The 27,461-nt window shown below is 40.5% G+C and overlaps 1 protein-coding gene across 5 annotated transcripts in view; it reads left to right on the top strand.

Moving 5' to 3' along the window:
* The window catches only part of SLC37A1 (solute carrier family 37 member 1), a 41,394-nt gene extending 16,668 nt beyond the window's left edge, over window positions 1-24,726 (top strand). For 3 of the 5 annotated variants that reach the window (XM_082056210.1, XM_082056209.1, XM_082056208.1), the window contains 12 exons: window positions 2,336-2,374; window positions 5,070-5,153; window positions 8,527-8,658; window positions 10,700-10,790; window positions 12,249-12,311; window positions 14,020-14,105; window positions 14,748-14,796; window positions 15,622-15,695; window positions 18,148-18,226; window positions 18,806-18,903; window positions 21,308-21,360; window positions 21,985-24,726. In XM_082056210.1, coding sequence (XP_081912336.1) covers window positions 2,336-2,374; window positions 5,070-5,153; window positions 8,527-8,658; window positions 10,700-10,790; window positions 12,249-12,311; window positions 14,020-14,105; window positions 14,748-14,796; window positions 15,622-15,695; window positions 18,148-18,226; window positions 18,806-18,903; window positions 21,308-21,360; window positions 21,985-22,000 — 864 coding nt within the window. In that variant the 3' untranslated portion in view covers window positions 22,001-24,726. The remainder of the gene's footprint in view (window positions 1-2,335; window positions 2,375-5,069; window positions 5,154-8,526; window positions 8,659-10,699; window positions 10,791-12,248; window positions 12,312-14,019; window positions 14,106-14,747; window positions 14,797-15,621; window positions 15,696-18,147; window positions 18,227-18,805; window positions 18,904-21,307; window positions 21,361-21,984) is intronic. The other 2 variants (XM_082056211.1, XM_082056212.1) reach the window with 2 other exon arrangements.
* The last annotated feature ends 2,735 nt before the right edge of the window (window positions 24,727-27,461 follow it).

The raw sequence follows: 27,461 nt of genomic DNA, 5'->3' as shown, positions 1-27,461 counted from the left end.
GTTGGAAATGGTTAAGCTTTGGTACCAAGATGTTTGCCCAATGCTTTTAAAACAAAAATTCGAAAGATACTTTATGTATTCAACATTATTAATGTAGAAAGCCATGTCAATGATGAAAAGATGCACCTTAGAAAGCTTTAGCTAATATATGGGGTGGCGATTTCTTTCTTGCCTCGTGTAGCTGTGACCCAAGAGGAGAGAGGCAATCCAAATAGAATAAGAGAAAAATAACAAGGAAGGAAAGGGAACAAAAAAAGAGAGCATTAGGAAGACCAGCTGTGTATAGCTTCTTAAAACAGAATGTCATCTATAGCCTCGTTTCATTTAGGAGGGTGTTTGCAGGTTCATCTCTGTTTGATGTTCCATCAGATTCTGGTAAATGTTTGTCTCTACTGTAAGGAAAACCTGGAGCAGCATGTTGCTCCAGGCTCTTTCTCCTCTGGCTCCCAGGGATCTGTGGCCAATCAGACCTGCCACATTTTTAGCAGGTTCTTTGGAAGTATGGTAGGGGGAAATTGCCAACAAAGGTCTTAAGGTCTCCCATGTGTGAGTGCAAATCAGGGCTGTTGGGGAGATTGTTGGAAGGAAGGTCCCAAGGGAACCCCGCGTATGTTTTTCTATACTAGAGGATTATACATGGAAATTGTTTGCACATGTAGGTGTATGTGAACTGTACCTTCTAGTTGCAAATCTCGCAGATAGATTGTACAGGGATAATTGCTGGATTTTTTACCCATGTCCCCCAGTAGTTTCAAACAGATGTTTTTATACATTTTAAATGTTTTCTTCTTCTTGAATAGGAACTGGAGGTGACTTCTCTAGTCTGTGTTCTCTCTTCTTTACCAGTAAATGGATTTTTTTTTTTTTCCTCATATGGAGTTCTCCCGATAAAGCTTCTGAATACTTTTAGTGGTCCTATTCTTAGTTTGTTACTGTGAGATAAGGTGTGCTCACAAGGCACTCTTTTTTTTCCATATAATTCTCTTTCATTTCCTAAAGGTAATAGCCATCAAGTGACAGAATATTTTAAGTGACTGCTAGAGAATCCAAACAGGAGGCATTTTTTTTTTTTCCTTAGGTTTTATATAGTTTAGAAATGGTCCTATGAACATTTCAGCTCTGCTGTTTGTAATGCCCAGAGCATAATGTTTACAGAATTTGCTGTTAAGCTTTGTGGAAGTAAATGTTTGTTATTTGTTTCAAATACACTTATACTGGAAACCATAAGTAAAGAGCTCTGCACAATATGTTGCTCATATGTCTCAAGGAGCTGGTATGGAAAAACTCGATATTTAGTATCTACTTGCCATTATATTTTTAACAAAAAATTAGTATTTTAGGAGGTTTTTTACATTTCCATTCACCACCTTTTCCCCAAGTCCCAGAAAGGGGCTGTCATTTGACATAATCTTCTCTAGGACACCAGCAAGATCACAGCTCCAGGCACAGTCTCATTGTGCAGAGATGTGTTTGACCTTCTGTTTCCCTGGAAACCTTGCTCTCCAGAGCAAAAGGCATCACTTCCCCCTTCCCTATTCCATATATTCACATCTGCTAATCTTGTAGGTTTATAAAAGTGCTCTCCCATGGGCCTTGGACCTTTCTCTGATTAGGATTTGCCATTGTCTTGGGAAGCTGTATCACATTGAATTGCTCAAATACCTCTCTTCAGACCTGTGTGGTCTGCAAAGTACAATGGATTTTAAATCCTTAGTGAACAGGGCTTGCAGCTTCTGTTTGCCACAGGGAGGGTGGTTTCAGAAATAAAGGAAATTAATAAGATAAGAATAGAAGTTCAAGAAGATCTACAAATATAGGTGCAGTAGTGACCATGTCTGATTGTAAAGAAAAAAATAAGATTACTAACTGAAGGAAGGCTCATGTAATAAAATAGACCGTGATATCACTGGGAACAAAAAATTTCAGCTGTGTTGTACAAGGGGTAGAATTTGCTGGCAAGCATGAAATGCTAGCTGTCCTTTTTTGCTATGTCGTTTCTGTGACAACCTGGACAACCTGTGTGCTTTGGCAAATAGTTAGAAATATCTTTTTCTAGGAAATTAAAGAAACACACACACTTGCTTCGCTTATAAAGCTGTAGTATGTCACTTTGGACCTATGTCTTGTTTAGGTGCAGGCAGTTCTGCCAGCTGGTGCCAAAAGCCAAACCTCATTGTGAAAGAATGAGGCCAGTTAAATTTAAGCACAACTAAAATAAATGCTCAATGTGAGGGAAGGATTTAGGGTGGATTTAGATTAAGATGATGTACAGATCAGATTCATCTCTGTGTGATACCACTGTCTTGGATGAATTCGGTCTACTGTTTATTTGCAGCATGATCGTGAGCCCAATATTTCTACAGAATTTGTAGTGGTGAGTAATCTGATTTCACTGAGTTGTCCAGAAGGCAGAGAGCCAGGCACAGAGCCTTGCATGTGTGGTTCTTTCTTCACTGATTCCTTGGGCTGTGCTTCATTTGCTTGTCTTCACCTTGGCTCTGCTTTATGAATCTGAAATTTGTACTCAAATATTTGTTTTGAAACAATAAAGTGGTTTCAAATGCTAGCATTGGAGGCTCAATCTATGACTTTCCAAAAGGCTAAACCTATGACAAATCCAAATGAGAAGCCAGTGTGCTTTATTAAGCATTGGTGCACTTTCATAATGAAAGTTAAAAAGTAGGTTTAATTGCTTTTGTGAAATGTGATTATTTAGAACTTTTTTTATTGCTTATCTTTTTTCCCTGGAGTTTGTTTTTTTGTTTGTTTGTTTTTTTCATAAGCAAACACATTAGTTGCAGCATGTTCATACAGACCTGTCTTTATGTGCCAGGAACTTTCTTTAACCTGACTTTGCATTTCCAGAAAACTTAGCTCTCTTCAACTCCTGTGGTAAAGTACGTGTACATTTATAAGATACCGGGCTGCAATTTTTATATTCTGAAGAGGAGAAAGAAGTCTAAGAATTAGATGTGTAGCCTCTCAGTCGAGTCCTTATCCCCAGACATTTCCTCCTTACCACAGTAAATCATGTTTTTGACAGTCAAATGTAAAAATCTTTAGTTTTTTCTCTTCTGAGCTGCTGAATAAAGGTATAGATGACTAGTCTCTAGATAATGGATTTTCTTCCCATAGGCTATTGTAAATCACTTTTTTGACAAGAACCTGATTTTCTGTAAGATAAAATTTAAAAATCTGTTTTATCAGGCCCCAGGAGCTTCAGCGTTGTTTGTTTATTTTGGGGAATGCATTCCCAAGACTGCTTGTGCCTCAGCTCTGCGTTGAGCAGCAAAAATACTTTATCCTCAAGCCTTAAAAGTTTTTTGCCTTCTTAGAAGGATCTGGTTGATGAATTGCAGTTTGTCTAGAGAATACTGTAATACATATCCTTGTATTTTTATTGGGGAAGAATTACCTAGTAACAAATTTTGAATTAAAATGTTCAGTGAGGATGGGCATTCTTTTTTCATTTGTGGTGGTGGGTTTTATTTGGGGCAGGGTTTTTTTGTGTGATGTTGTTGGTTGGTTGTTTTTTTTTTAATAATAATAATGGCATTCAGGGTGTGGTTAGACACTTAAGCATCCCTTAGGAATGTACAGTGCCTCTTGTGCTCTTAGCAACAGGTTGTCCCTACCTGGCTGCAAAGCTACTTCAAAGCTGTGTTTTTAATTCAGTGGACAAACCTTAATGTCCCCAGCAAATCTTTTTAGACCTAGGATCTCAGAATGATGTTTTCCAAGGAATGCAATGTTGGTGTGAACTAATACACTAATACACTTGTTAATAAGTAAGTATAAAAAGCAGTGTATTAGTCGAGATCCGTCTGGAGCCTAGAATGTAGCTGGTTGCCTCAGCTTCTGTACTGAGCATGCTGGAGGGGCACAGATGCTTCACCAGCCTTCCTGCTCACAAGAGCACAGTCCATGTTAGAAGAATACAGCTACCATAAGCTAACGGGATAAAATTTTATCGTAAAATGATAGGGAAATGAAGAAACAAGGTTTTCCTGAAACAAATAAACTTCTGTATTGCTACTAAGATCATCTGCTTATGAGAAAAAGACTAGGTTTTCAGTATCAATGAAAGTTCAGTGGAGGAAAAAGCAGCTAAATATTTTAAGAATGGCATGACTGTACTCTGAATTCAGTATACTCCTCCTTTATAAAACAGTGTGAAGTTAACCTTCAAATAAATGTGTGATTGTGTTTTATGCACATTGCCAGAGGCCTGCATAAGAACTTTAAAAACCCAAATTTGTTGAGGGTTTAATTGTGGGGTGACAATAAAACCCTGGCAGATGTATTGTTAACCTCCTCTCCCCCCCACTTCCCCCTTTTACCCCTCCCTCTCCCCCCTTCCCAGTAAGGACAGGCGATTGGGAGGGAAAGAAGGACAGAGAGAAGAGAGTTGGAAAAATTAAAGATGTTTTACTAATAAGAATAGAGAAAATAATACAAAATATACAAAACCAATCTTGAAAGTCTCAGCAACTGCAGGGCCGGCACCCAAAGTCCTGGATTGGACTCTGCAGCCAACCGGAGCTGGATTCAGTCTCTCACTAGGCCTCAGTTCGCAGGGACAACTAGCAAGGTCCTCTCCTAATGTCGGCCATAAGGAAAGGCACGAGATCCTCGTGATCTCCCACTTTTATATGAAGTACTCACGTGAATGGAATGTTATACACACTTGGTCAGTTTCTTGGTCACCAGTTTCTCGTTGCCCCTCTGGCGAGATGTCCATCCATGCTTATCAATAAGTTTGCATTCCATTGCTAGGTTTACCAAAACATGTGTCTGGTTCTTCAGGAAAATGCAGTTAATATGAAGGCTTTAGCTGACAGGCAAAATTCACTAAAAGAGAAACTTGTTTTTTAACAAAACCAGGACAAAAATGCAGTCATTACAGGAAAGATGCACCATTTGGGGTCATGTTTATGTTACAATGCACAATGACTTTTGTTGCATAGAAATGATTAATACTAGTTAATCCTTTAAAAACAAGCAACAAAAGTATAGGGTGTTTTGTCTTTGTTTTTTTTTTTTTTTTCCTTTGATTTTTTTTTTTTCAGAGTTCTAAAACTTTCCTGAATGGTGAATCTCGATTTAGAGTCCAGATGCCAGCCTTAAATTCTAAGGAAAAAAGCAAGACTCAGGTAAAATACAGCATATTGTTGTAAAGTAGTATAAAAGACTTCCTAAAGCTCACACAGAATATTTACAGTAGATTTACTGTTGGTAAAGATTGCTCTTCCTTTTATAATCCTGAAATATACCTCCCTTTTCATACACAAATGTAACTTCAGGCAAGAGGACTAAGCATTATCTGACATAAATACTGCAAAATAAGATGAATACGATAACGTGCTTACTCAGTTGGTCTTAATTTGTGATCTTCATACAATTCCAGCAGAAATAATGTACCACAAAATATTTTCAAGCTAGCCCATTTGAAGTCATTAAACTACTTCATGGTGTTTGTCCCATCCTTGCAGTCTCAGTTCTCTCCTTTTCTATGTAATAGATGTATGTGTGTACAGCGTTATTCAGGAAGATGGAGAGTTCTAAACATGAGACATTATTCACAGGGATCCTGCTTAAAATTTGTACCTGTAATGCTGGTAATTATCACTAGAAACTGAACTCTGAATTTGCCCATTCACGGGTGAAAAGACAGTTTATCTTATGGCGGACATTAACTGAAAATTTCCATTTGAAATTTTGTATTTGTATTCAGTACACTTGGCACATCACATCCTGAAAACATAACTTTTTTTTTTAACTTCTTTCAGACTTTTAAAGGAAAATGGAAGCTTCCTGTTATTTTCATTCTTTGCGCATAGAATAATAAGTAGCATTCACAGGGTATAATAACCAGTGTTGATGAAAAGGTTTTGAATTTTTTGTTAAGGCAACACTTTACTCATAATTTTGATCAGTCTATCTTAAACCCCCTCTGTACTGAGTTTAATCATGTTTATGCTGAGCTGCCCAAGAACAGTCTTCAGCCCAGAAACCATTTGTCAATGTTATTTCACAGCCAGCTGGAAGATAAGGGGAGAAGACAAATGAGTATCAGTAGCTGTCTTTAGACAAGTCATAAAGACAGAGCTAAAACTGCAGTTGGCAAATTAGTAAACAAAGGTTTATCTTCTAACTCTGCTCATACCTCTACTGTCAGCTGGTGCAAAGAGTCTGCATAGCAAGTGGGCAAGGAAAATGTGCCCCTTCTCACACTGACTGGTGGGCAGGACAGAAACAGCAAACCATGAGGGCGCTTGCTGGCAATTCTCTCAGTATTCTTTTTTTTTTAAAAATTCTTTTTTCCAACTGCACCACTCTGCATCCTGCCAGCTGGATTATATGTTTGTCATATGGAGTCATAGCAAGCTTTAAGAAGAAATAAATAAAAACCTAAAAATCCTTGTTTATCACTGTTTGGGACTCCCCCTGATTTTCTGCCAGTGACAAAAGATAATATTTTTTTTCTGTAAAGGGGAGTTAAATCTTTGCTCTTTACAGCAGTTGTGTTGCAGTTATGCTGAGATTATTGCAGTCAGCTTTTGTGCTGCACAAACAACAGATGTTTTGCATTTATGACCTGGTCTCCTCCAAGTGCACTGGAATGGCAGTTTTTACTGATTTTTCAGTGACCTCTTCAATTACTGTAAAAAGCAAGCAAATATTCAAGACATGCAGTGATTGAAAGCAGAATGTGCTTTTGACTGCATGACCTTGAATACCTCTGTGTGTTCATTACCGCTTATATCAGGTTGGCCTTTAAAAATTACACAAAGTCGAGGGATAATGAATCTATCCCCAGAGATCAAGAGTCTGCCATATGCATAATCACACTCGGTGACAAGCTGGCAAGGCTAAACAATGTTATCTCTGGCAAGCACAAACTGCTGGTTTTATTTCTCATTTCACTACGTGCAGTATAAAAATCCTATGTTGTTGATAAAAGTTTCCATCATGAGTTGCTAAGTAAGTCATTCAGACTTTGGTGACTTCCACTTCAATATTTAACCCTCTCTTCTTAAATAAGCTTGGAGCAACCTGTCTGAGAAAAGTGCATCATTACTCTCAGACGGTCTTGTTTAGGTTTGCTATGCAAGTTGTGCAGGAGATACTCACCTAAGACACTATCTAGACGTGTCTTCTATTGAATCCAGTGGGGAGCTTGACTATATAAACACCTTTCTCTCTTTTTTTTTTTCAAATGTTAGTAGCGGATGGTTTCAGTTGCTGCTGTAAAAGTAGTTCCAGCTTTGAAATTGCTTCAGTAATTCAGGAGATGGATGCTGCTGATGATGGAGTGACTCGTGTGCCATGTCAGAGGTCCCTAGATGTTTTTCCGGTCTTTTAGTTCCCGCTTCATCAGGGTGCACCATCTCCCATAAGTTCTGCATCTGATCTACCAACTTGTACAAATGTTAGGGTAGCTTCTAAAATTATAAGAAGTGTCTGGGCTCATTTGCCCAAATGGTTCCCTAGTGTTTTCTCTTAAATAGAGTTCTTGAAAAACATAATTTATTTAGAATTATGTAGTGTTAAATAGGAGGATTGAATCTGAATTTGTCCAGTACTTGATTTTTTTTTTCTTTCTTCCTCCACCAGCTTGCCAAATAATAATCAGAAAGTTTTGATCTTTGTAATAACTATGGGAAACAGAATGATATGCCATTTTATCTTTACCAGCCTACATATGTGAAGCTTAATTCTTTACTAACACTTTATTCAAATGCACAAGGCTTGGGAGAAAGAAGACAGTATCTAGAACACGTCCATAGCTAGGAAAAGTACGCAGCTAGGGAAGCTTCTCAGCAAGCGAGGGTGAGGACAGCTGATAACTTGCTCCACAAGTAGTCTTAGCAGCTGGTGCAATTATTAGAGTAAAATCCTTCCCAGTGCTAGAAAATAACTCAGAATTCACAACTTAGGTGTTACTGGTAAACTCCAGGCTTTCATAATTTGTGAATTGCAATGCTTAAATGAAACAGACGTGAAAAAATAAGGAATTGCTTAACATAAAGCACTCAGTATGCATAATTTAATTGGAAAGATGACCTGTATTTAAATCAGTGAATAAGATGATGTTACAGTTTGAAAAATGGGAGTAATATTTGTACAGAAGGAAGATAATTCATGCTTTAATACAGAAGTGTGTTGTACTAAGTGGATTGTCAGTTTTAATTAGACCACATTTATGTAGTGAGGTAAGGGAAGACTGGAAATGGTTTTGTTCCATTCAACCATACTCTATTGTGCCACAATAGAACAGAAACTTGATTCCATATTAGAGTATGTGCATTCAGACATAAGCAACCAGGCTTGTTTCACCTGATATTCTGTCTGTATTCTGTGTATCCTCTGTAGATCCAAATCAAAATATTTTTAAATGCTGTAACTTTCTGTGATTAAAAAATATACAATTAAAAAATATTTTGGAATTATTTGATTCCTTGATACATGTTTTGATACGTTGTTCCTTTCTCTTTTATGTGGTGTTGCTGAGGGAAATTGCAGGATCCCGAGATGCAGCATTTGCTTATTGACAGTGAAAATTGCAGCGTGTCACTGGACTCCAGCACTGTGGTCACTGGGGAAGGCAGACATGGGACATCAGCTATCAGCTTTCTCGGGGCCTTGCGAATACCTGTGAGTACATACGCTATTCTTGTCTATTCCTCAAATAAATAAGTTTTGCCTCAGAAGTCATATTTCCATGAAGCTCTGAATGGAGTGGTAGATGAATTTAACTTTGCATTACAACTTTGATTGGCAGTTCTGGTGTATATAGGGTAGAGCAGATTCTGGTATACATGACAAGATGTGCTCCTCCCAGAGCAGGAGTGAAAATCGATAAAAGCGTACTTTCTTCCACAGTAAGCAGATGGCTCATGCTCATTGGTAGCATCTTAGAATCATAGAACCACAGAACACCAGGTTGGAAGGGACCACAAGGATCATCTGGTCCAACCTTTCTTGGCAAAAGCACAGCCTAGACAAGATGGCCCAGTACCCTGCCCAGCTGAATCTGAAGAGTGTCCAGTGTTGAGGAATCCACCACTTCGCTGGGGAGATTATTCCAATGGCTGATTGTTCTCATTGTGAAAAATTTCCCTCTTGTGTCCAATTGGACTGTCCCAGGGAACAATATGTACCTGTTGCCCTTCATCTTTTCTATGTGACTTCTTGCACAAAGAGGAGCCTCCATCATCCTTGTTGCCACCCTTTAAATACTGGAACATGGTGATAAGTTCTCCCCTATGCCTTCTTTTCTCAAGGCTGAAGAGACTACAAGAATCTAGGTTCTAGTACCCATGTAAACTTCTGTTTTGTTTTATTTTTTCTTCTTTTGTTTTTCCTTTTTTCCTGTTTTCTTTTTTTTTTTTTCTTCCCTCCCCCCATCTCATTATAACTGACGTTAGAGCAGCCTATAATGTAAAAGTTTATTGGTCTTAGTTAATGACACATGGGTATTAGGATGGAATAGCAGGCTGAGTCTATAAGCACTTCTCTGCATCAGACCTTCCTTCCATGGCTTCCCTTTCATGGTCCTCAACATTCTTTTTAAAAGCTTCAATTTTAAAATTTCTTGTATGGTTTTTATTGAGAAGATTCAAACAGCCCAAACATTTGGACTGTTGGCAAAAGGAGAGGAAGTTTCCTTTAGGTTAGAGACTGTTATACTTGGTTGTTCTCTAAGCTTGAAGCCTAGCAGCTTCAGTAGCTTGCATGAGTAGAATTATACGCACATTGATTTGGACCAAGCGCAAAGGTAGAGGAGGAAATCCTGAGCACCCAGCTGCTGTGTTTCTGCATCTTCTCATCCTGTTCAATCTGGTCCTTGGTCTCAACTGTTTTTCCTGTGACAAAGTGGAAGTAATGGGTAGAAATGGGTAGAAGAGTTGCTGCTGCTGCCACCTGGAACTGCTGTAACTCTGTGGTATTTTTCCTGCCTGTGGTTGGAGAGGATCAAAGCTGTATGTGAAACAGAGCAAGCTGTGTATGTGTGTCATCCATGCAGATAACTGCAGTACTCCATACCAGCGATTTAGGAAATACGTGTTCAAACAAAAAGGTGTCAGATGGTGGGGGGAATGAAGATAGGTTGATCTGGCAGTTTAGTTGCAGCTCTCTGCAGTAAGTATACTTCTCATGTTCCCAGCAAGAAAGAGGATGGAACAAGTTAGTGGTTTAAACAGCCATGTGCCCTGTCTGTAACATACTTTTACTACATACTGATTTGAAATGTATCATACGGGTTAACTGGCTTTTTGTAAAGAGTTAAACAATAAGTGAGAAATCTCAGACCGATCTGAAGGAAGGATCTAAAGAACAGAAAAATTTGCCCATTTCTCTGAAATACACTCCAGACCTGCTATAATGCTTTATAAAAGCTCTTTACATGAGGAAAATAAGTGAGCCAGGTGTCCCAAACAGCATCAAGTCCTTCCTATTCATTTTAGTGTTCTTTCTTTAGTCAGTTGTGTACCATTGAGTGAAAACAGATAAGTAAAATACCACAGTCTGCTCTGATTGTAAGCTTGGCTGTCAGGGGAAGAAGGCCTTTTGAGAATTCTTGAGAGAAGATAAAAGCCTAAATGCTTCTTAGAAACCATTTTCATAATGATCTTTGAAAGCAAATAGCAGCTTCTATCAAGATACTAACTTGCTGTTTTCTTTGTTCTCTCAGGGAGTCATAGAGTTTTCCCTTTGTCTTCTGTTTGCAAAGCTGGTGAGCTATACTTTCCTCTTCTGGCTTCCCCTCTATATCACAAATGTAGGTAAGTATCACAGTGAGGAGATACAGAATTATGACTACAACGCATCTGGAAATATGAGCTTGAAATACATAAGAAAATAAACATTACTGCTGCTGAAGTAGATTCTTTGCTACAGTAGCAGGAGAGTTGTAAGTCACCAACTACCATATTTTGCAGTGCTATTAATTCAGTATTATGAGTGGGCATTTTCAAAACAAACAAAAAGAACCTGGCTTATCTTCAACAATTCCAAGCATCAGTGCTGTGGCTGTGGCTCTTGCAAATCAATCAAAAAGGTTTACTTTCTAATAAAGTTTTAATGTGATTGAAGTGCCTTATGAAAATTTATACGAAAAATCCAAATGAGCTTCTTCATCTGTTCAGTACTGCTGTTTTGGTTTGTGCTGTAGAGCGCAGAGAAAGGAATTCTCCCTAGCCAGAGAAATTAATGTTTTTGTGAGTCATGATGTGACCTTTAAACCCCCAGCTAAGAAAATAGCTATACTGGACAAGTCTGGCAATAACAATCAGCAGAGAGGGACAACTGGAACACCCTATGAAAAGACACAGAATCACAGAATGGTTAGGGTTGGAAGTGACCTCTGGAGATCATCTAGTCCAACACACAGAGCTGCTAATCCTGTAGCTAAAGGCCATTGTGTGTGGATTCCAAACAACCTGTGCTCCTGCAGGACTGACTACCTTGAAAAAAGCAGACTTTTAGTAGAGAGGTTAATGATATTTACCACAGTACTGCCAGCTGTGCTGTGGCAGATGTTGGTGAGGTTATGGTAGTGCCGGACACCACTGCCTTAGCACATACTGTGCTTTCAAATGTATTTCAGAGGCTTAAAAGAAATGCTAAGGGGGTTAAAAATTCAGTTCGTTTTGAAACTTCACACTTAACATAATGGGACTTGGATGCTGAACTTCCTGATGTACTTATCAGTAACTACATTAGACTAAATGTAAGTGTGTGCAAACAGTGATCCTCACTGTCCGTGGCAAATGGTGGAGTTGAGGAAATCATTGTCTCTTCGTAGTCCCCATTAATATTGCTGATCATGTGATGGAGGACTATAGGGTGAGGCTCTGTTACTGATGCAAATATACACTAATCATGCTTTTAGGGCAAAGAGCCTCACAAATATTTATTAGCTGGTTGTGAATCTGTGGCTATTCACAAATGGGAATATTGTTAGTCTCGACAATCAACAGCTCTATTGCTTGGACTGTATCTACAGTTAAAGTGGTAAGATGTCATGTCTTGAGTGTAATTGCATTTAAAACACTGTATTCCTGAATACCCAGTTGTGATACATTCTTATTTGTCATATACAGTGGCAGCATATGGTAGCTTATTCCTGTGAACAAGCAATACTGCCTTAAGATGTCTTTAGCCTACCATGACCAGATGGTGTTGAGTTTTCTACATTTTGTAGTCTGGAAGTAATACAAATGTTTTGCTTTGGTTACTAGAGCATCTTGATGCCAAAAGAGCTGGGGACCTTTCTACACTGTTTGATGTAGGTGGAATCTTTGGTAAGTTTTAATATTTTATCCTTAATCAGACCAGTTTATGAAAAACTGCAATGTGCACAGCTTATGTATATTATTAGTTCTTGTGCCTTATAGCTGCTAAAGAAGAGTGGCAGTAGAAATACTAAGTTGGGAGCTGGGTTGGTTGTAGGAAACCTTGTGAAGTATCATTAAATTGAACAACTCACAGCACCAATGATATTGTATAGTACAGATTGTAAGAGTTAAGTATTGTGGAATCTTTTAGCTCCATCAGTTCTGGCCCATGTGTCTTGATCATACCATCTATCAAAATGTCTTCCTTTTGTCACTCTAACATAGTAGAACTATCCCAGCTGGTACAGTTGTGTAATTTTTATGGGCACAGAGCCCACAATTTTACTTACCTGCAGGTGGCTTTTTTTTTCCTTGCTGCCTCATATAACTGTATGCGATAAAATTAGGAGATTGTAATAATAAGGATGAGACTATTCCATTGTAATTTGTGAGGTGACCACAAAATAATAAATTTTTATGCCAGTGCAGGCAGTATAACTCACAATAAAAAGAACGCATTATCATCTAGGTGCCCAACTGATTTGGGTGACCTGCCATTCCCCTCTGCTTCACTCACTTCCCTTATGGAAATAAGACATGTATCAGTCTGTTGGAAAACGATGCTCATGATGGAGAAGTTCCACTGGATCAAGAGCTTTGTAGACCCCAGTGGTTCATGATGCGGGTGTCAAGGTGTGTTGCAGTTACTGTTCCAGTCTTGTTCTGGATGTGACTTCTGCCATTTTTGACTGGTCATTTCATCCCAGATCTCTGAAAGCCAGAGTTAGTAGTACCTTAGAGATGTGGATGATTTATTTCAGCAGCATCTTATTCCACTGTAAATGCAATCCTAATAAGGTGCCCTGTGCTGCACAATACTGTTGGCATTGGCATTTAAAGTCAAGTGGGATGTGAGAACTTTGGAGATGGGCAGCTGTGAAAGGAGAGGCAGGCCCAGTGATATTTAGGAATCCAGAGAATCCAGGAAACCTCCTTTCCTTTTCCCCATACCAAATTCCCTTTATATCATTTTGGCAGCTCTTTCCCTCAGGCCTTCCAGCCCCCTCCTGCCACATGATCCGATTAGTACTTCTGTGTACAGGCGTTGGCAAACACAAGAAGTAGGGAACACTAAAGAGCTTAGAGTGACTGCTTGGAGAGAAAAACAAATATTGCAATTGCCCCAAGATCTAGAATAGGTAATTTCCCCTAGTTTGGCTCTGACAAAGGCAGGGCACTTGAGACCCAAGTTTATCATTGCATATGAGGAGTTGGGACCAGTGAGCAGCTGGGCACAGCTGGATGCCAGGGTGCCAACAGTGGGGTCACATGACACCTGGTGAAAATGCTTTTTGCGTTGAAAAGCTGCAGAACAATGACTTCTAAATTTTTTTCATCTCTGTTCTGCCCCTGGCCCGTCAGCTGGGATAATTGGTTGGCATAAACAATGAGGAAGAACAGCTGTCTGCTTCTGTTATCTTCCAAGTCAAAATCACTTGGGTTAATAAGGATATCGCTAAGTGCAAATTATGTTGTCAGTCTTCTCCTCTGTGCTGCTTTGTACATTAAAAGTCGTCCTATTGTTTTAATCTAGGCTGGGTTTTATGAAGTATAACTGATGTCTCTGTGTAAAACATGCACAGTGTTTTCCTCACAGACCTGTCTCTTCTTTTAGGTGGAATTTTGGCAGGCTTGATTTCAGACAGGCTGGAGAAAAGGGCATCAACCTGTGGAATGATGTTATTGCTTGCAGCACCCACAGTAAGAGTTTGTTCCTCTCTTGTAGCTGTGGCTGAGACTTTGACAGCATTTCGTGGGAAATTCTGCAGATGGTGTCGTAATTTAGATGCAAAGAACTCAGGCTGGGTTAAAAGCCGGCTTGAAAAGTTGAGCATGTGAGCAAGTATAGACACTGGGGCTGCCTTTACTGAACAAGCAAACCAGTCTAATGTATTGCTTGTTAAAGGATTATATGGAAAGTTTGTCACTGTCTTGTAAAACTTGCTGTTCAGTTCTTAGCTGGAATTTTAGGTGCTCAAAGGCTAAAATTTCTGTGCTGTAAAGGCTGGAAAACTGGCAGTTGGCCATATGAAATGCATTTGCCTTTGATTCTCTTGTGAACCATATTCTGTGTTGTGTTGAAACTGGCAATATGAGAGTTTAAAATTGAGTGGTCTCATAACGCGACCCTTCGGAATATTGGGGAATAGGAGCATATACCTCATCTCCCTCCTCTGTCCAATCAAAGAACCAACCTACTGTGATCTAAAAGGATGTAGTAAAACCTAGGACTAGCTTGCACATAATACCAACCAAAATATTTTACAGTTAACGTGTCAAATGGGGGACCTAAGTTTAGTCCCTAAGTTGGTATTCAACATGTTTGTTTTTTCTTCTTTACAGTTGTACATGTTCTCTGCAGTCAGTAAAATGGGCCTCGAGGCAACTGTAGGTGAGTATTTTTTAATTATTTTCTGCCTGCTTTATGTGAACATTTCATTCATCATCCTTTGATGCTCTTTCCTATTTTGTTTTGGTTTGTTTTTTTCTATTTTTATTTCTATTTTCCCTGAGAGGAGGAAGTATGGAATCAAATTATCTAGACTCTGCTTTTCAGGCTTTTTACAGAGTAAGCAAAGAGGCTAGGAAATAAGTAAGGGGTAGCCTGAGAACAGTGATTTAGTTAATATCATTAGTCTTCTTTCTGGAGCTTTTTATGTCAGCACAGGCTATATTATATTCGGTATGCCAAGTGTCAGAGGTGGTTATAAGCTACTTGTAGTACCTTTGACAGCAACGTTAACTTTACTTGTAGAGGCTGAATTCACTTGTGGCTTTCTATCTTGAAACAGAAGTTGAAGAAAGTGTCCCACCTACCTAAAGGCCTTGTTAAGTTTTAGGGCCTTCTGGTGCTTGGTGCTGTACAAGCAGAGTAGAGGCTTATGGGTGGCTCCCTGTGAGCATCCCCTGCTCTTGGGGACAGTGTGGTCAGATTTTCACCTTTCTCTGACCTACCAGGATTAATAAAGGCCCTGGGGAGTGCCTTTTGACTCAACTCCATCTCATGTTATGTTTGAGAATGTACATCATGGAGTAAGTATTGCAGGGAGATATGAATATATGTTGCATTTCCTCCTTTCCCAATTCTGTAATGGGGTGAGGGAAGCCAGGGAAGGCTTAAACTGTTTGAGAATGACATACTATATAATCTCCTGTTGTTATAGTTAACAGTCATCCAGGCAACTCACATTTTCCATTTTTGTTCAACTTGCAACAGTGATGCTGCTTATCAGTGGTGCCCTGGTGAACGGCCCTTATGCACTGATCACCACTGCTGTCTCTGCTGACTTGGTGAGTTTGGCTTCACCTCTGCTTCCAGTGTAAGACCTTTGGCCTCCAGAGAGAGCCCTTTGACTTCTGCAGGGGCCACATTGTCCCAAAGTAAAGGGATAAGGTGCTGGATAGGGAGCATTGAACTTGCCCACTGAGATTGTTTTAGACTTTATGTATTACTACGAATGAGTGTCATGACTGTGAGGCTTCTAAATTATTCTTGCCTACTAACAAGACAACCCAGATCTTATAGATGACAGCCCAAAGTGAAGGTGAAGGTTGCATGCAAGGCCAAGTCTCTGTAGAGGTGCCTTCTCCCCTTCTACACTTTGCATCTTTAAATGAGGCAAGGGCCTCTATCTGAGGGCAGAGCTCTGTTTGTGTGAGAGATGAGCTGAAGACTTAATTCCCATCAGTGTGGAAACCTGTATGTGGCACATACCTTTATTTTTGCCCATGCTACCCTCTACCTTTTCATGCACAGTTTCTCTGGTTGCCAGCACTTCCAGCTGGATCAGGTCAGTCAGTCACAAATACTGTGTGAAAACATTGACCCTGGTACCTTTCATTAGCTCAGCTTTGGACGGTTGCTTTCAAAGGTCCTTATTACTAAAGGCACCAAGCAAGAGGCAAAACTTGTCTAAAAACAGACATTCTAAATATAAGAGAATGACCTGTTGTGGAGCAGTGTAAGGGAAGGGGACCTGGGGGTCCTGGTGGACAGCAGGATGACCATGAGCCAGCACTGTGCCCTTGTGGCCAGGAAGGCCAGTGGCATCCTGGGGTGTATTAGAAGGGGTTGGTTAGTAGGTCGAGAGAGGTTCTCCTTCCCCTCTGCCCTGGTGAGACCACACCTGGAATATTGTGTCCAGTTCTGGGCCTCTCAGTTCAAGAAGGACAGGGAACTGCTGGAGAGAGTCCAGCACAGGGCAACAAAGATGATTAAGGGAGTGGAGCATCTCCCTTATGAGGAAAGGCTGAGGGAGCTGGGGCTCTTTAGCTTGGAGGAGACTGAGATGAGGGGTCACCTCATTAATGTTTATAAATACGTAAAGGGTGAGTGTCATGAGGATGGAGCAAGGCTCTTCTCAGTGACAACCAATGATAAGACAAGGGGTAATGGGTTCAAACTAGAACACAAGAGGTTCCACTTAAATATGAGAAGAATCTTCTTCTCAGTGAGAGTGACAGAGCACTGGAACAGGCTGCCCAGGGCAGTTGTGGAGTCTCCTTCTCTGGAGATATTCAAAACCCACCTGGACACATTCTTGTGTAGCCTCATCTGGGTGTTCCTGCTCTGGCAGGGGGATTGGACTAGACGATCTTTCGAAGTCCCTTCCAATCCCTAACATTCTGTGATTCTCTGAAAAGGGGCAGGACAGAAATCTCCAAAGGTCTTCTGGAGCCCCGTCCGTGTCCTAGAGGTCTTGGCAAGCAGAGAAGGCCAAAATGCATTGCTTGTTTTATCCTTAGCCTTGCTGAAGGACTGCTAGCTAGAAAGTAGGGTCTGACATTGCAAGATCCCTACCTGTCCTTTGGGAAGAGTGTTGAAACTGCCAACTAGTTCCTCAGATGTCAGCAGTTAAACAATTGACATGAGGGTGATGGTTTTAAACTGAAGGAGAGAAGACTCAGGTCAGACACGAGGAAGAAATTTTTCACCATGAGGGTGGTGAAACACTGGCCCAGGTTGCCCAGAGAGGTGGCACATGCCCCATCCCTGGAGACATTCCAGGCCAGGCTGGACGGGGCTCTGAGCAACCTGATCTAGTTGAAGATGTCCCTGCTCATGGCAGGGGGATTGGACCAGATGACCTTTGAAGGTCCCTTCCAACCCAAACTGTTCTACGATTCTATGAGCAATGTAAAGGGCTAATTAGCTGACAGTAGTCTCCTAAGTGTACTAGAGATAAAGGACTGTCTCTTGTTAGCAGGTCTCTGAGCTATTCAGTTTTTCTCTCTTTTTAAGTCACTCCCTTTATCAGTTGTTTTGTTCTGAAGACCTGGCTTCTAAAACTTGGACTGACCAGCTTCTTTTGGCTCAATAATTCTCTGAATTAGCATTTCAGTATATATCCGTAATTCTGGTATTCTAGTATTGCTGTCACAGCAGTGATCTTTTTTTCCTGTTGTTCCGCAGAGCTCTGCTGTCTTAGCAAAGGGAAACAGCCTGGCAGCACAATGCAAAGCTGAAGTGCCATCCTTGTTGCTTGAATCCACAGTGTGCAGACCAGAAAGCTGCTTGGCTCCTGTTGTTTAAATAACGTACTTTAATAAAGGAGAACACTGTAGGCAACAGGTTGATGGGGTAGAAGGCTTCTTTAAGTAGTGGTAAAAGGGTTTGAGCTAGAATATTTAAGGTACCTTCACAATGTACATCTGATGTGGAAGGATGTGAGCTAAATTGCCATTGTAAGGACTTTTTCTGAGTTCAGCTGAGCGTGGTTCTAAGCAGTCTTTGTCATTTTAGGGTACTCATAAAAGCCTGAAAGGGAATGCAAGAGCTTTGTCCACAGTGACGGCGATCATCGACGGGACAGGATCTGTAGGTAAGCCAGACCTGTAAGGTAGCCTGCCTTAGCTGTGCTAGGTTGAAAGGAAGGATCTTTGAGAAACTAGGCTCTCTTCAGTTCACATTTTGCCAGGACTTGGTACAGCTTTGGAAATGGGGAGCAGACCAAACTTAGCCTTAAACCTCTCTAGTGGTCCCACACCTGAGGGAAGGACAGAGGGAGGAAGAGGGTGGCAGACTGACACTGAGCACAGGCAGCAAAAATAGGTATCATCGGGCTGTTTTTGAGATTGTGGGTGTTTTGTTCATGCCCTCCGCACTGGCACGTGAAAGGGAAAATTGGGTAGGTTTTAGCTTAATAGGAGTTGGGCATCTTGTTGAGCCAAAGGATGGCATTTCTCAAACTTCTAGCCTGCCAGCTTCCCTGTGTCAGGTTTCCTATTGGCTTGCAGCTGTACCAGTATTGAGCTGCACTTCCTGGGGCCTTTTAATACACAAGGTAATACTGAGTTAACTAGGTGGAGAGGCTGATATTCTAACTCAGAATAACTTATCTTTCAGCATACTAAATCTTACTACACTGCATCATTCTGACAATATCAATATTACATTTTAGGTGCAGCTTTGGGGCCTCTCTTAGCTGGTCTTATTTCCCCATCTGGTTGGAACAACGTGTTTTACATGCTTATGGTGGCAGATGCATGTGCCTTGCTAGTAAGTCTAAAATTATTATTTAGTTGCTGTGTATACCCTTTGTGCTAAACTACCTCAAAATGCCAATTTTCTGTTCGCAATTTCAATACTTCATCTTATAAGAAACTTCCAATTGTGTAGCAAAATTTCAATTCAACAGCAATGTCGCTCATTTTGAAAGTCATTAAATTTTAAGCAAAAGTGCATCTTACTTCTGATGCACTTCGGTTTCTGAGCAAATATACATCTGTCAGTTGCTGGCTGAGCAGGTAACTGCAGGCATAACTGTATAAACCTTCATACATAGACCTGGGAGATGCCTCAGATTCCACTCGCTGAAGAATTCTGTTTTCCTTAAAGCTGGTTTAGCGAACCGGTAACAAATGCTTTGCTACATTACTATATCACCAAAATCACCACGATAATGAAACTGTTGAAAGTTAATACATCACCTTCTCCAGATGGGCCCTAAAACTGCTGTAGCATGTTAGACAGAAAACTGGCATCCTAACTTTTGACAGTAACCAGGAGCAGATGTTTAGGAAAAAGGAGTGTGACACACACTCTGGCTTAATACAAAGCACATCCATTTTCCTTCTTTTTTTCTCCTGTTTGAGATCCTGTATGATGGATAGGAAGATCTGAAAATGTTAAAATGTTGGTGTGGGGTTTTGTTGGTGTTTGTTTGGTTTTGTGTTGGTTGGGGGGTTTTTTGGTTGGGTTTTTGGGTTTGGTTTTTTTTTTGTCATTGTTCTGATTTGCCCTGCTTTGCTTTTAAAGACTGAAGAAGACTCAAGATGAGGCAAGGCAAGTCTTGCTGTACCTTTGAAGTCGATCTTGCTGCCCTCACCTGTAGGTTAGCTTATAGGTTATGTTTTTGCATTTGCCATGGATTTCCCCGGCAGATGTCAGTACCAGCTTTGTTCTCCAGCAGAGCAGAATGCTGCTGTGACTTCCTCAGGCGTGCCCTGCAGTGTCACCTTCTTATCCTCTCCTTTTGAAGTCCTGGGTAGAAGTGCTCATGAAAGGGCAGAGTGACTGTAAAACACTTCAGAAATCCTCCTTCCTCTGTACTGACTGTGCCCAGACAAGGCCCTCTGCCTGCACATCTTGCACCAAGGTCTGTGCTCCTGCAGAGAAGCTGATGCCGAGTGTGCTGGGTCACTCTTCCCTGACACAAGAAAAGCAGAAAGTCTTGCCTTGAGTTACGATTGAGGCTTTTTTCTAAACTCAAGTTAAACTCAAACTTTTAAAGTAAATTTTTCCACATTTAAGATGTGAAATCTCTGGAAATTAAGTTAATATATTAGGTAAGTTAACAGCTGAAGTACATTCCAGCTGGTAGTCAGCAGCTCTATAAATCCTGATTTGTGCTGTTTTCAGTGTTGCATATTCCATGCTGCAGAGTGAGGTTTCAGAGGTTGTTGTAGTTTTCCCAAGTAGACTTAAAGCTCTGCTTCTTTCTCTTTTACAGTTTATTAAAACCAAATTCTAAAATCACACATTTCTTTACAGCATCAGTAAAAATGCCTTTGTAAAGTTCTGGTTTTGAGAGCATTGACTCTGCTGTTGTAATCCTGGTTTTTGTTAACTCTTGTTCTGCTTTTCCTGTTCTTTGCAGTGCAGCATATAGATGCCTGCGTTCAACTGTTATTTCTTCCAAGATATTTGGAGAGGCTTTAGCCTCTTATATGGTGTTCAGTTCTGTCATGCTTGGCCACTCGGGTACCTCTGAAATGTTAGGTTTAACTTCTTAAAACACCGATACTTATAATAGTGAAGAAACTTCAATTTATAACAGTGGGACTCAGAGGATAAGGAAACCTGTAGCAGTGAGGTATCCTGGAAGTTCTAATTCTGTCTTTAATGTACAGGGGAGCCATGAAATTTTGTTTGTAAAATCACTTTCCCAAGTACTATCTTAGTACACCTTTTAAAGTGCACTTGAAAGTCCTGATCCTACACACACAATTAAACATGACTGACTTCACTCATCTTGGCTAATTGAGCAATTAGAGCTTTTCACACACACAGCTGTTTTTCAGAATAGCAGCTGAAATAGTTTAATGCTCCAGAATTTCTGTCTGCCATGTTTTCTTGAAGTCTTGGGTTCCCCCTGCTGGTTTCTCTACACATCTGCTTGTAAAGTAACTTTGGAAACCCATTCTGGTTTTTACAAAGAAACTGATCTCTCAGTTGAAAAAGGGAATTATTTTCCTCTTGCCTATTCATTGTGAAATGTGCCTCTCTTCCAAACATTGACTGAGCATCTCTAAATGTTTGGGGTTTTTTTAACTGAGTTTGACGTTACAGGGTAGTGTTTCAAGTTACGAGCTCTTTGAATAAGTGTACATCTTATCCTGAAACTTACCCATACAGATATACGAATGAGCTATTAACACAGATACTGTGTCTGTTCTTACAGTTCTTACTCCGTCTTATCCAGAAGGAACTTCGGTGTAACACAGATCATACCTTGTAAGTGTTGTGCGTGACAGTTGCTTTTTAATGGCAGTTTAAAACCGTGTTACTAAGCCATTGCCCCATAATACCTCGATGTAGGCTGAATGCGTTAAGGTTTCTGTACGTCCCTTTCTGTTTTAATTTTGTTTCAAAAGAGTAAGCTCATTTTGGTGTTTTCATATCATGAACATTTTTCTTTAGAACATCTTGTTTTGAAAAGCATTTGAAAACTTTTTTCTCTGTCACAGTCTCTTAGTTATTGTTTGGTTTTTTCCCAAATATGTAATCATCCTGGTTTTCATCATGGAGCTTGCAGATGGGGAGTAAGAAGCTATTTGATTGCTTGCTCTGTGTTTTTTAATAGTGTCAAACATAACTTTTTCCAAAGGTCTCCTTAAAGGAAACGGTGACTCTGAATTTACAATGTTTTGAATTGAGGGTGCTGGGGGGTGGAGTCTACTGAATCAATGAGGTTACACTTGCTTAAGCAAAATCTAAATTGGGCCTCTTGGCTGTAGAAAAGTAAAAGGGACAGAGAATAGAAAAATGCATGGCAAGGAGGGGATCCTGCATTTCGAAGTTAGTGGCTGTTAAGCCTCACACCTCAGCTTTTCCTGCCTGATTGCTATTCTTTCCCAGGTTCAAAGAACACTGAGCTAAGAGACCAGATTTGGAATAAGGGCTGCATCAGCGATCAGAGTTCTTCCGTGAAGAAGAACCTTCATGGAATGCATTATTCTGTATTTAAGATATTCTGTTTGGCGAAGAACTTTGCACGTTTATGGGAAGCAATGTGAGAAATGCAACTGGTAAATCCCTGAAGCTCTTATTTTTGCACATGAATAAGTACCTCAGGATGGCAACTATTCATCAGATGAAGAGACAGGAACTTTGGGAAGGTTTTAGCAGTGCACCTCAGCTGAGCCAAAGAGAAATACCAAGTGCCTTTTTATTTCTTTTGATAGGATGTTTTTAGTTAAAATGCTGAACTGCGTGTTTTCCAAAAACAAGTCAAAACTAGAGGAGAAGGAAGGTGAAATCTTAAGAGTCTAGCAGTCAAATGTCCAGTGTCAGTGAGTGAAGTATGTATCCCTAATGTCATCTTGCGCACATACAAGACAATACCAGCTGGTTATTCAGATACACTGCTGTCAGTATTTTGAAGCTGCTCAGACAATAATAACCTCACCATATTATTAGTTTTTAACTACAGTACTACTTCTAATCCCAAGGACAACATTCAACCTTTCGGTAGGTAATGAAATGGGATTTGCTGTTGCGGTGTGCTGCAGTTAACAGTTTTCACAGACTCTCTGGATGGATGTTAGTCCTCAATTAGGATTGTGCAAAAAGGAGTCCTACACGACAAAAAAGTAGACTATGAGTCAGAATTTCCATTGGAGGGTTCTAATGATTTTCGGGGCATTATAAACTGGTTGCACAAACGTCACATAATTGTTGTGCTGCTCCTCTAGCCTGGGCTGAAACGAGAGGTTGTTCCTTTGGGGTTGGAGAGAACTTTCAGCACGACAGGACTGAAGATATGAGCTGCTTTAGTGCCAACTGCCACAGCGATCTCTGGGTCCTCCCTGCCTTCAGTGCTGGGGTGTGCACGTGGAAGTCATCATCAGATCAGAGCCTTAATAACCAGGAATCTTTCAAGTGTCTGGTTTCAAGTAGCTCTGAATTTTAGATTCAGGGCCAAAATATCTTCATATGAGAAAAGAAAAATTATCTAGGTGGTAGGTTGTAAGAAAACATTTCACGAACTGGTGTTACCCACCAAATAGACAGTTTAATGTCTTCAAAACATATCATTTTGTTGTACAGCTATCTTCTTTGCAAAACAGATGTTTCTGTGTTTGGTTTTTTTTAATATGTATAAAGTGAAAAGGATTTTTTTTTTTTTGTATGAGGTGTTTATACTTAGATCATGAAGACGAGATAATTTAAACTGTGTATTATTCTTAACCGTATTTATTAAAGCTCTAGGCATAGGTGTTGTTCTGAACTACGCTTTAAGTTTTGTGAAACAATGCAGTAGTCTTAACACTTGATTAACAGAACAGCACTCTCCAAAATAGTCTTGTAAAATCTGGGGAAATGTCTCATCGGCTGCTAGTGTTGCGTTCCATGTGCTGGCACAAGACTTTATTTCCAGGGCTATTTTGTAATTGTTCAGTCTTTGATCAGTTATTTCATTGGTTTGATTCTGCATGTACTTGATGCTTGACTTGGACAGTACAAGAGTGTGTTCATTTTTAACTGTTTTGCTGAACCCGGAAGACCTCAGTCCCGCAAAGACATGAGGAAGGTACCAAAGTCCTTGCAAGTGGATGCTCTACTTAAGCCCTGAACCTCCAGTTACATAGATGAGTGGTTAACCTCTTGTTACATCTTGTGTAAACCTGTTGATACTAGTGCGGATACTCAATGTCTGCATTTGTAAATCTGTGCTGCGTTCGGGCTCTAGACTGTAGTTAAACGTGACAGAGCTCTGCAGCAACGTTATTTGATAGGACCTCCATCCCGCTGGTGTGTCACCCTGCCCCTCACTCAGCCAGGCTGGCCCTGGGGCACCGCCAGTCGAACTAGGGGATGGGTCTGGCCTCTGATGCAGGGAAAAATAACACTGCAACCCCAAAACAGCTGTACTGGCACAACTTCAGTGGCTGAGGGGGGGATGGCAGACATCTTTAGCTGTAGATGCCAATCCCTTCACCGTACAAAGGTATGTAGAGCTATATACTAATTTATCAAACAATTTAAACTCTGATGCACTCCGATTTTGTGAGGCTGTTCCCTATGGGCTGAAGTCTTAAGTTAAAACACTTTCAGTTGTATTTAACAGTCACAGGTTCTAAAGATATTTAAACACGTTTGGGGTTTTACATGTTTTAGTTGTTGGGGCTGCTGCTGTTATTTATTTATTTATTTGAATAGCTTTTGCACTGCAGTGCCTCAGGCATGGGATGGTGACAGCGTTGGAGGTGCCAGGCTGAGTCCTTCCTTCCATCGATTGTAGGTGTGAGTTAGGACTCTGAGTGTGCTGATGTCTCCTTCCTTGTTATTGTGCAGCATTTTGGCTCTTCCCAGCTACGCATTTGTAGGACAAAAGATAAGGATTTGTTTTTCTTTCTTGACAACCCTAGAAGTCCCCCAGGTTGTGAATAAACTGTGTGTTATGTTAGTATCGGGTGTCAGTATCCGTTAATCTGGAAAAGAAAAGGACTGACAAAATTGTCTATGTAGAAATGTGAGTGACCAGTAGGTAGAGCCAAATTTAAATATGGCTGCAGGGTTTCTTTGTTGTTTTTTAATGCTGGTTATTGTGAATTGTATCCATTTACCATTCCGTGTCAAATAAAAACAGATTCTGCTTTAAAAAGAGAAATGTTGATTACTTCATCTTTTACATCTCATGAAGAAATAGTCCATTTATTGGTTGGAAGGATAGATTTCCCTGCTGGGACAGCACTCCTGTCCCTTGTAAGGATAATTTAAAATGGTTCATTTGGAGAAAACCTAGAACCTTTTGTTTTGGTAAACAGTGCTCTTCTCAAATTGAACATGCAATTTATTTCATTTTGTGGATTGCACAACACCAGTGTTTCCAATCAGCTGCATCAGATGGGTGTATCTACCAACTTATTTTGGTGCAGAAGGGAAGTAGGATGCTCACCTGAGTCAGGGATGGAGTCCAGCTCCTGCAGCATAGTTGTAAGGTGACATTTTTGTTGTCTGCTTTGCTTGCCCTTCAGTTTATAAGAAATTGAAATTGAAAAGCTTAATCTTTTCTCTGTACCTCTATCTTGAAGAGTTCTTGTCTCGATTCTGTTACGATTTTTGATGGGGCTTGTGGCCTCTACCAGAGCTACAATGTCCACAACAGATGTGCTGGGGAGAAACTACTTGGAAAGGAAAACAATTTCTGGTTAGAAAAAGGTGTCTGAGGGTCTTGGACAGAATTTCTGACCAAAATGTGCCCAAAATGCCTCCCAGGAATAGGCAAATAATAGCTGGGGCATCTTATAAAAGAAGGGAGGCTGGAATCCAGGTTTCTGTTCTGCCCAATTCGGAGCAGAAGCCTCCAGCAGAGGACTTGTGCCCTCGTGAGCACCCTGGCTCTTGCTGGATATGCTGCAGTGAGTGGAGGTTTGTCTCCATTGTGTGTAGAAAGGGTTTATAGGGTGGAAAAAAAAAAAAAAAAAGCAGTATGGAAGTTGGTATCTTATTCAGAGGTCACTGTGAGACTTCTTTTGCCTTTAAGTTAAACTGCTAACCTGCTCCATGCACTAAAATACACCTATTCCTACATGTTTTTTTCCAGTTAAGAAGTTCCAGAGAGATTCTGCCACCCGCTTCGGGGGGTTATTGCATGTATTTCTGGCATAAAATCCTTGGAATAACAGTGGGAATCCTCCACATGTGTTTGTGCCAGTGTCGTGCTGCCTCAAACTTTGGCTGACCTCGTGTTTACACTGGGAATCTGTCTGGTTGCTGCTGGGGGGTTTCTCCAGTGAGGTTGTTTATATGAGAACTGCTGCTCAAAATTAGGTAGGTGACAGAGGGTATAAATGAAATCAGAGGATTTTTAGAGCTGCTGGAGGCTACTGGTCTTCATATGGAATTAATTTGAGGAAGATTGTTTACAATCCCATAAAATGATGAGGCCCGGAATTGGTAACTATGGTGTTCCCTGGTCTGAGTGAAATTTTATGGCCTGCATATTATATAGGAGGTTAGATTAGATTATTGCATTATTTGTCCCAACCTCAGAGCTTATCTGATATGATGTTCTAATTGCTGACTTATGTCACTTTCACCTTACAGCAAGCCTGTTTATATTTTTGTTTTGCTCTCTGCTCAACCAGCCGGGCAATGGTTCGGACTCTTCCTCCTGCTTCCCCTTGCCGCCCGCCATGCCTGCGGAGGGGCTGCAGGCAGTTTGCCGAGAGGTTTGTCTCTGCCCGCTCTGGGGCTGTGGTAACCTTGAACCACATTTTCCGCCATGCTGAGATAAAAATCTGTCATCCTTAAAAGCTAGGGAGGGGGAAGGAGAGGATTTAACTGCTGGTGTGCTTCAGCCTCCTGTGCCCAGTGACCGTAACGTTGTGTTATGTGCCTCCCTGCCTCAGAGTTTAATAAACTTGATTGCTACAGAATGTTGGTTGTTCCTTTCTTTGTCTCCCTTCTTTTGGTTTGCTTCCAGTTTGGAATAAGGAGAGAATTAGAGAACATCATCAGCTGATGCTTGGGGTTTATTTTTTCCTCTGTGTTTCTCTCTTGGTGGAGTATGCTGGTTACCCTTCTGCTACAGTGAAACTTTTGCAGCTCTGCAAACTGTGAAGACAAGAGCCAAACTTTCTTCAGCCGTATTTCAGGGAACCTACTCATCTCCCGCATCAGGAAATTAGCTGTCAAAAATGTGTTGAAAGTCTCTTTTGATGCTGTACTTACCAAGAGGATTTTAAGGATGTTTTCTTCACCTCCTGATGATACTGGGGTAGGGTTTCTCTCCTTCCTTCTCTTATAAAAGTAGCTGACAAATATTTAGCCGCATTTCCACAATGCTCCCTGTGGCCCTGTTGTTTGTTTCAGGCAGAGGAGGGCACTAAACTGATTTCATGTGTCCTGCCACCTACATATAGATATTGGAATGCTGTTAAAAGGCTGACACACCAGGTGATGTGTCTCACTTAGATGGGGTTGCAAAAACATTTCCTTCCTGAGGGTTGATTACAGTCTTTGCTCCAGCCTCTTCCAGCCATTCAGAAATGGAAGATAATTAAGAACTCTTTTCATTAATGTTTTATGCCACGACTTCACATTTTAAGGGACTGTCTTTCTGTTTGAGAGTTGATACATATAATTCCGTGACAATCAATATGGATATGAGCGCACACATACAGAATATCCTCACTTGTGGCTGTTAAATATCCAGATGTAAATAAATACAAATTAGTCTGTTGGGGTTTTTTCTTCCCATCCCCCACTGGAGAGGTGTATCTGGGTGTCAGTAAGGTTTAAAAAAGAAAAAAGGCAAAGGGAAGTAAAGTACCTGTTAGTATAACTCAGCAGAAGGCAGCATTCAAGAGCTTGGACAGATTTAATCT

The sequence above is a fragment of the Streptopelia decaocto genome, assembly GCF_964273445.1.
Source record: "Streptopelia decaocto genome assembly, chromosome: 1".
Taxonomy (NCBI): domain Eukaryota; kingdom Metazoa; phylum Chordata; class Aves; order Columbiformes; family Columbidae; genus Streptopelia; species Streptopelia decaocto.
Note: the sequence above shows the minus strand (reverse complement) of the source record. Positions and strands in the feature narration are given on the sequence as shown.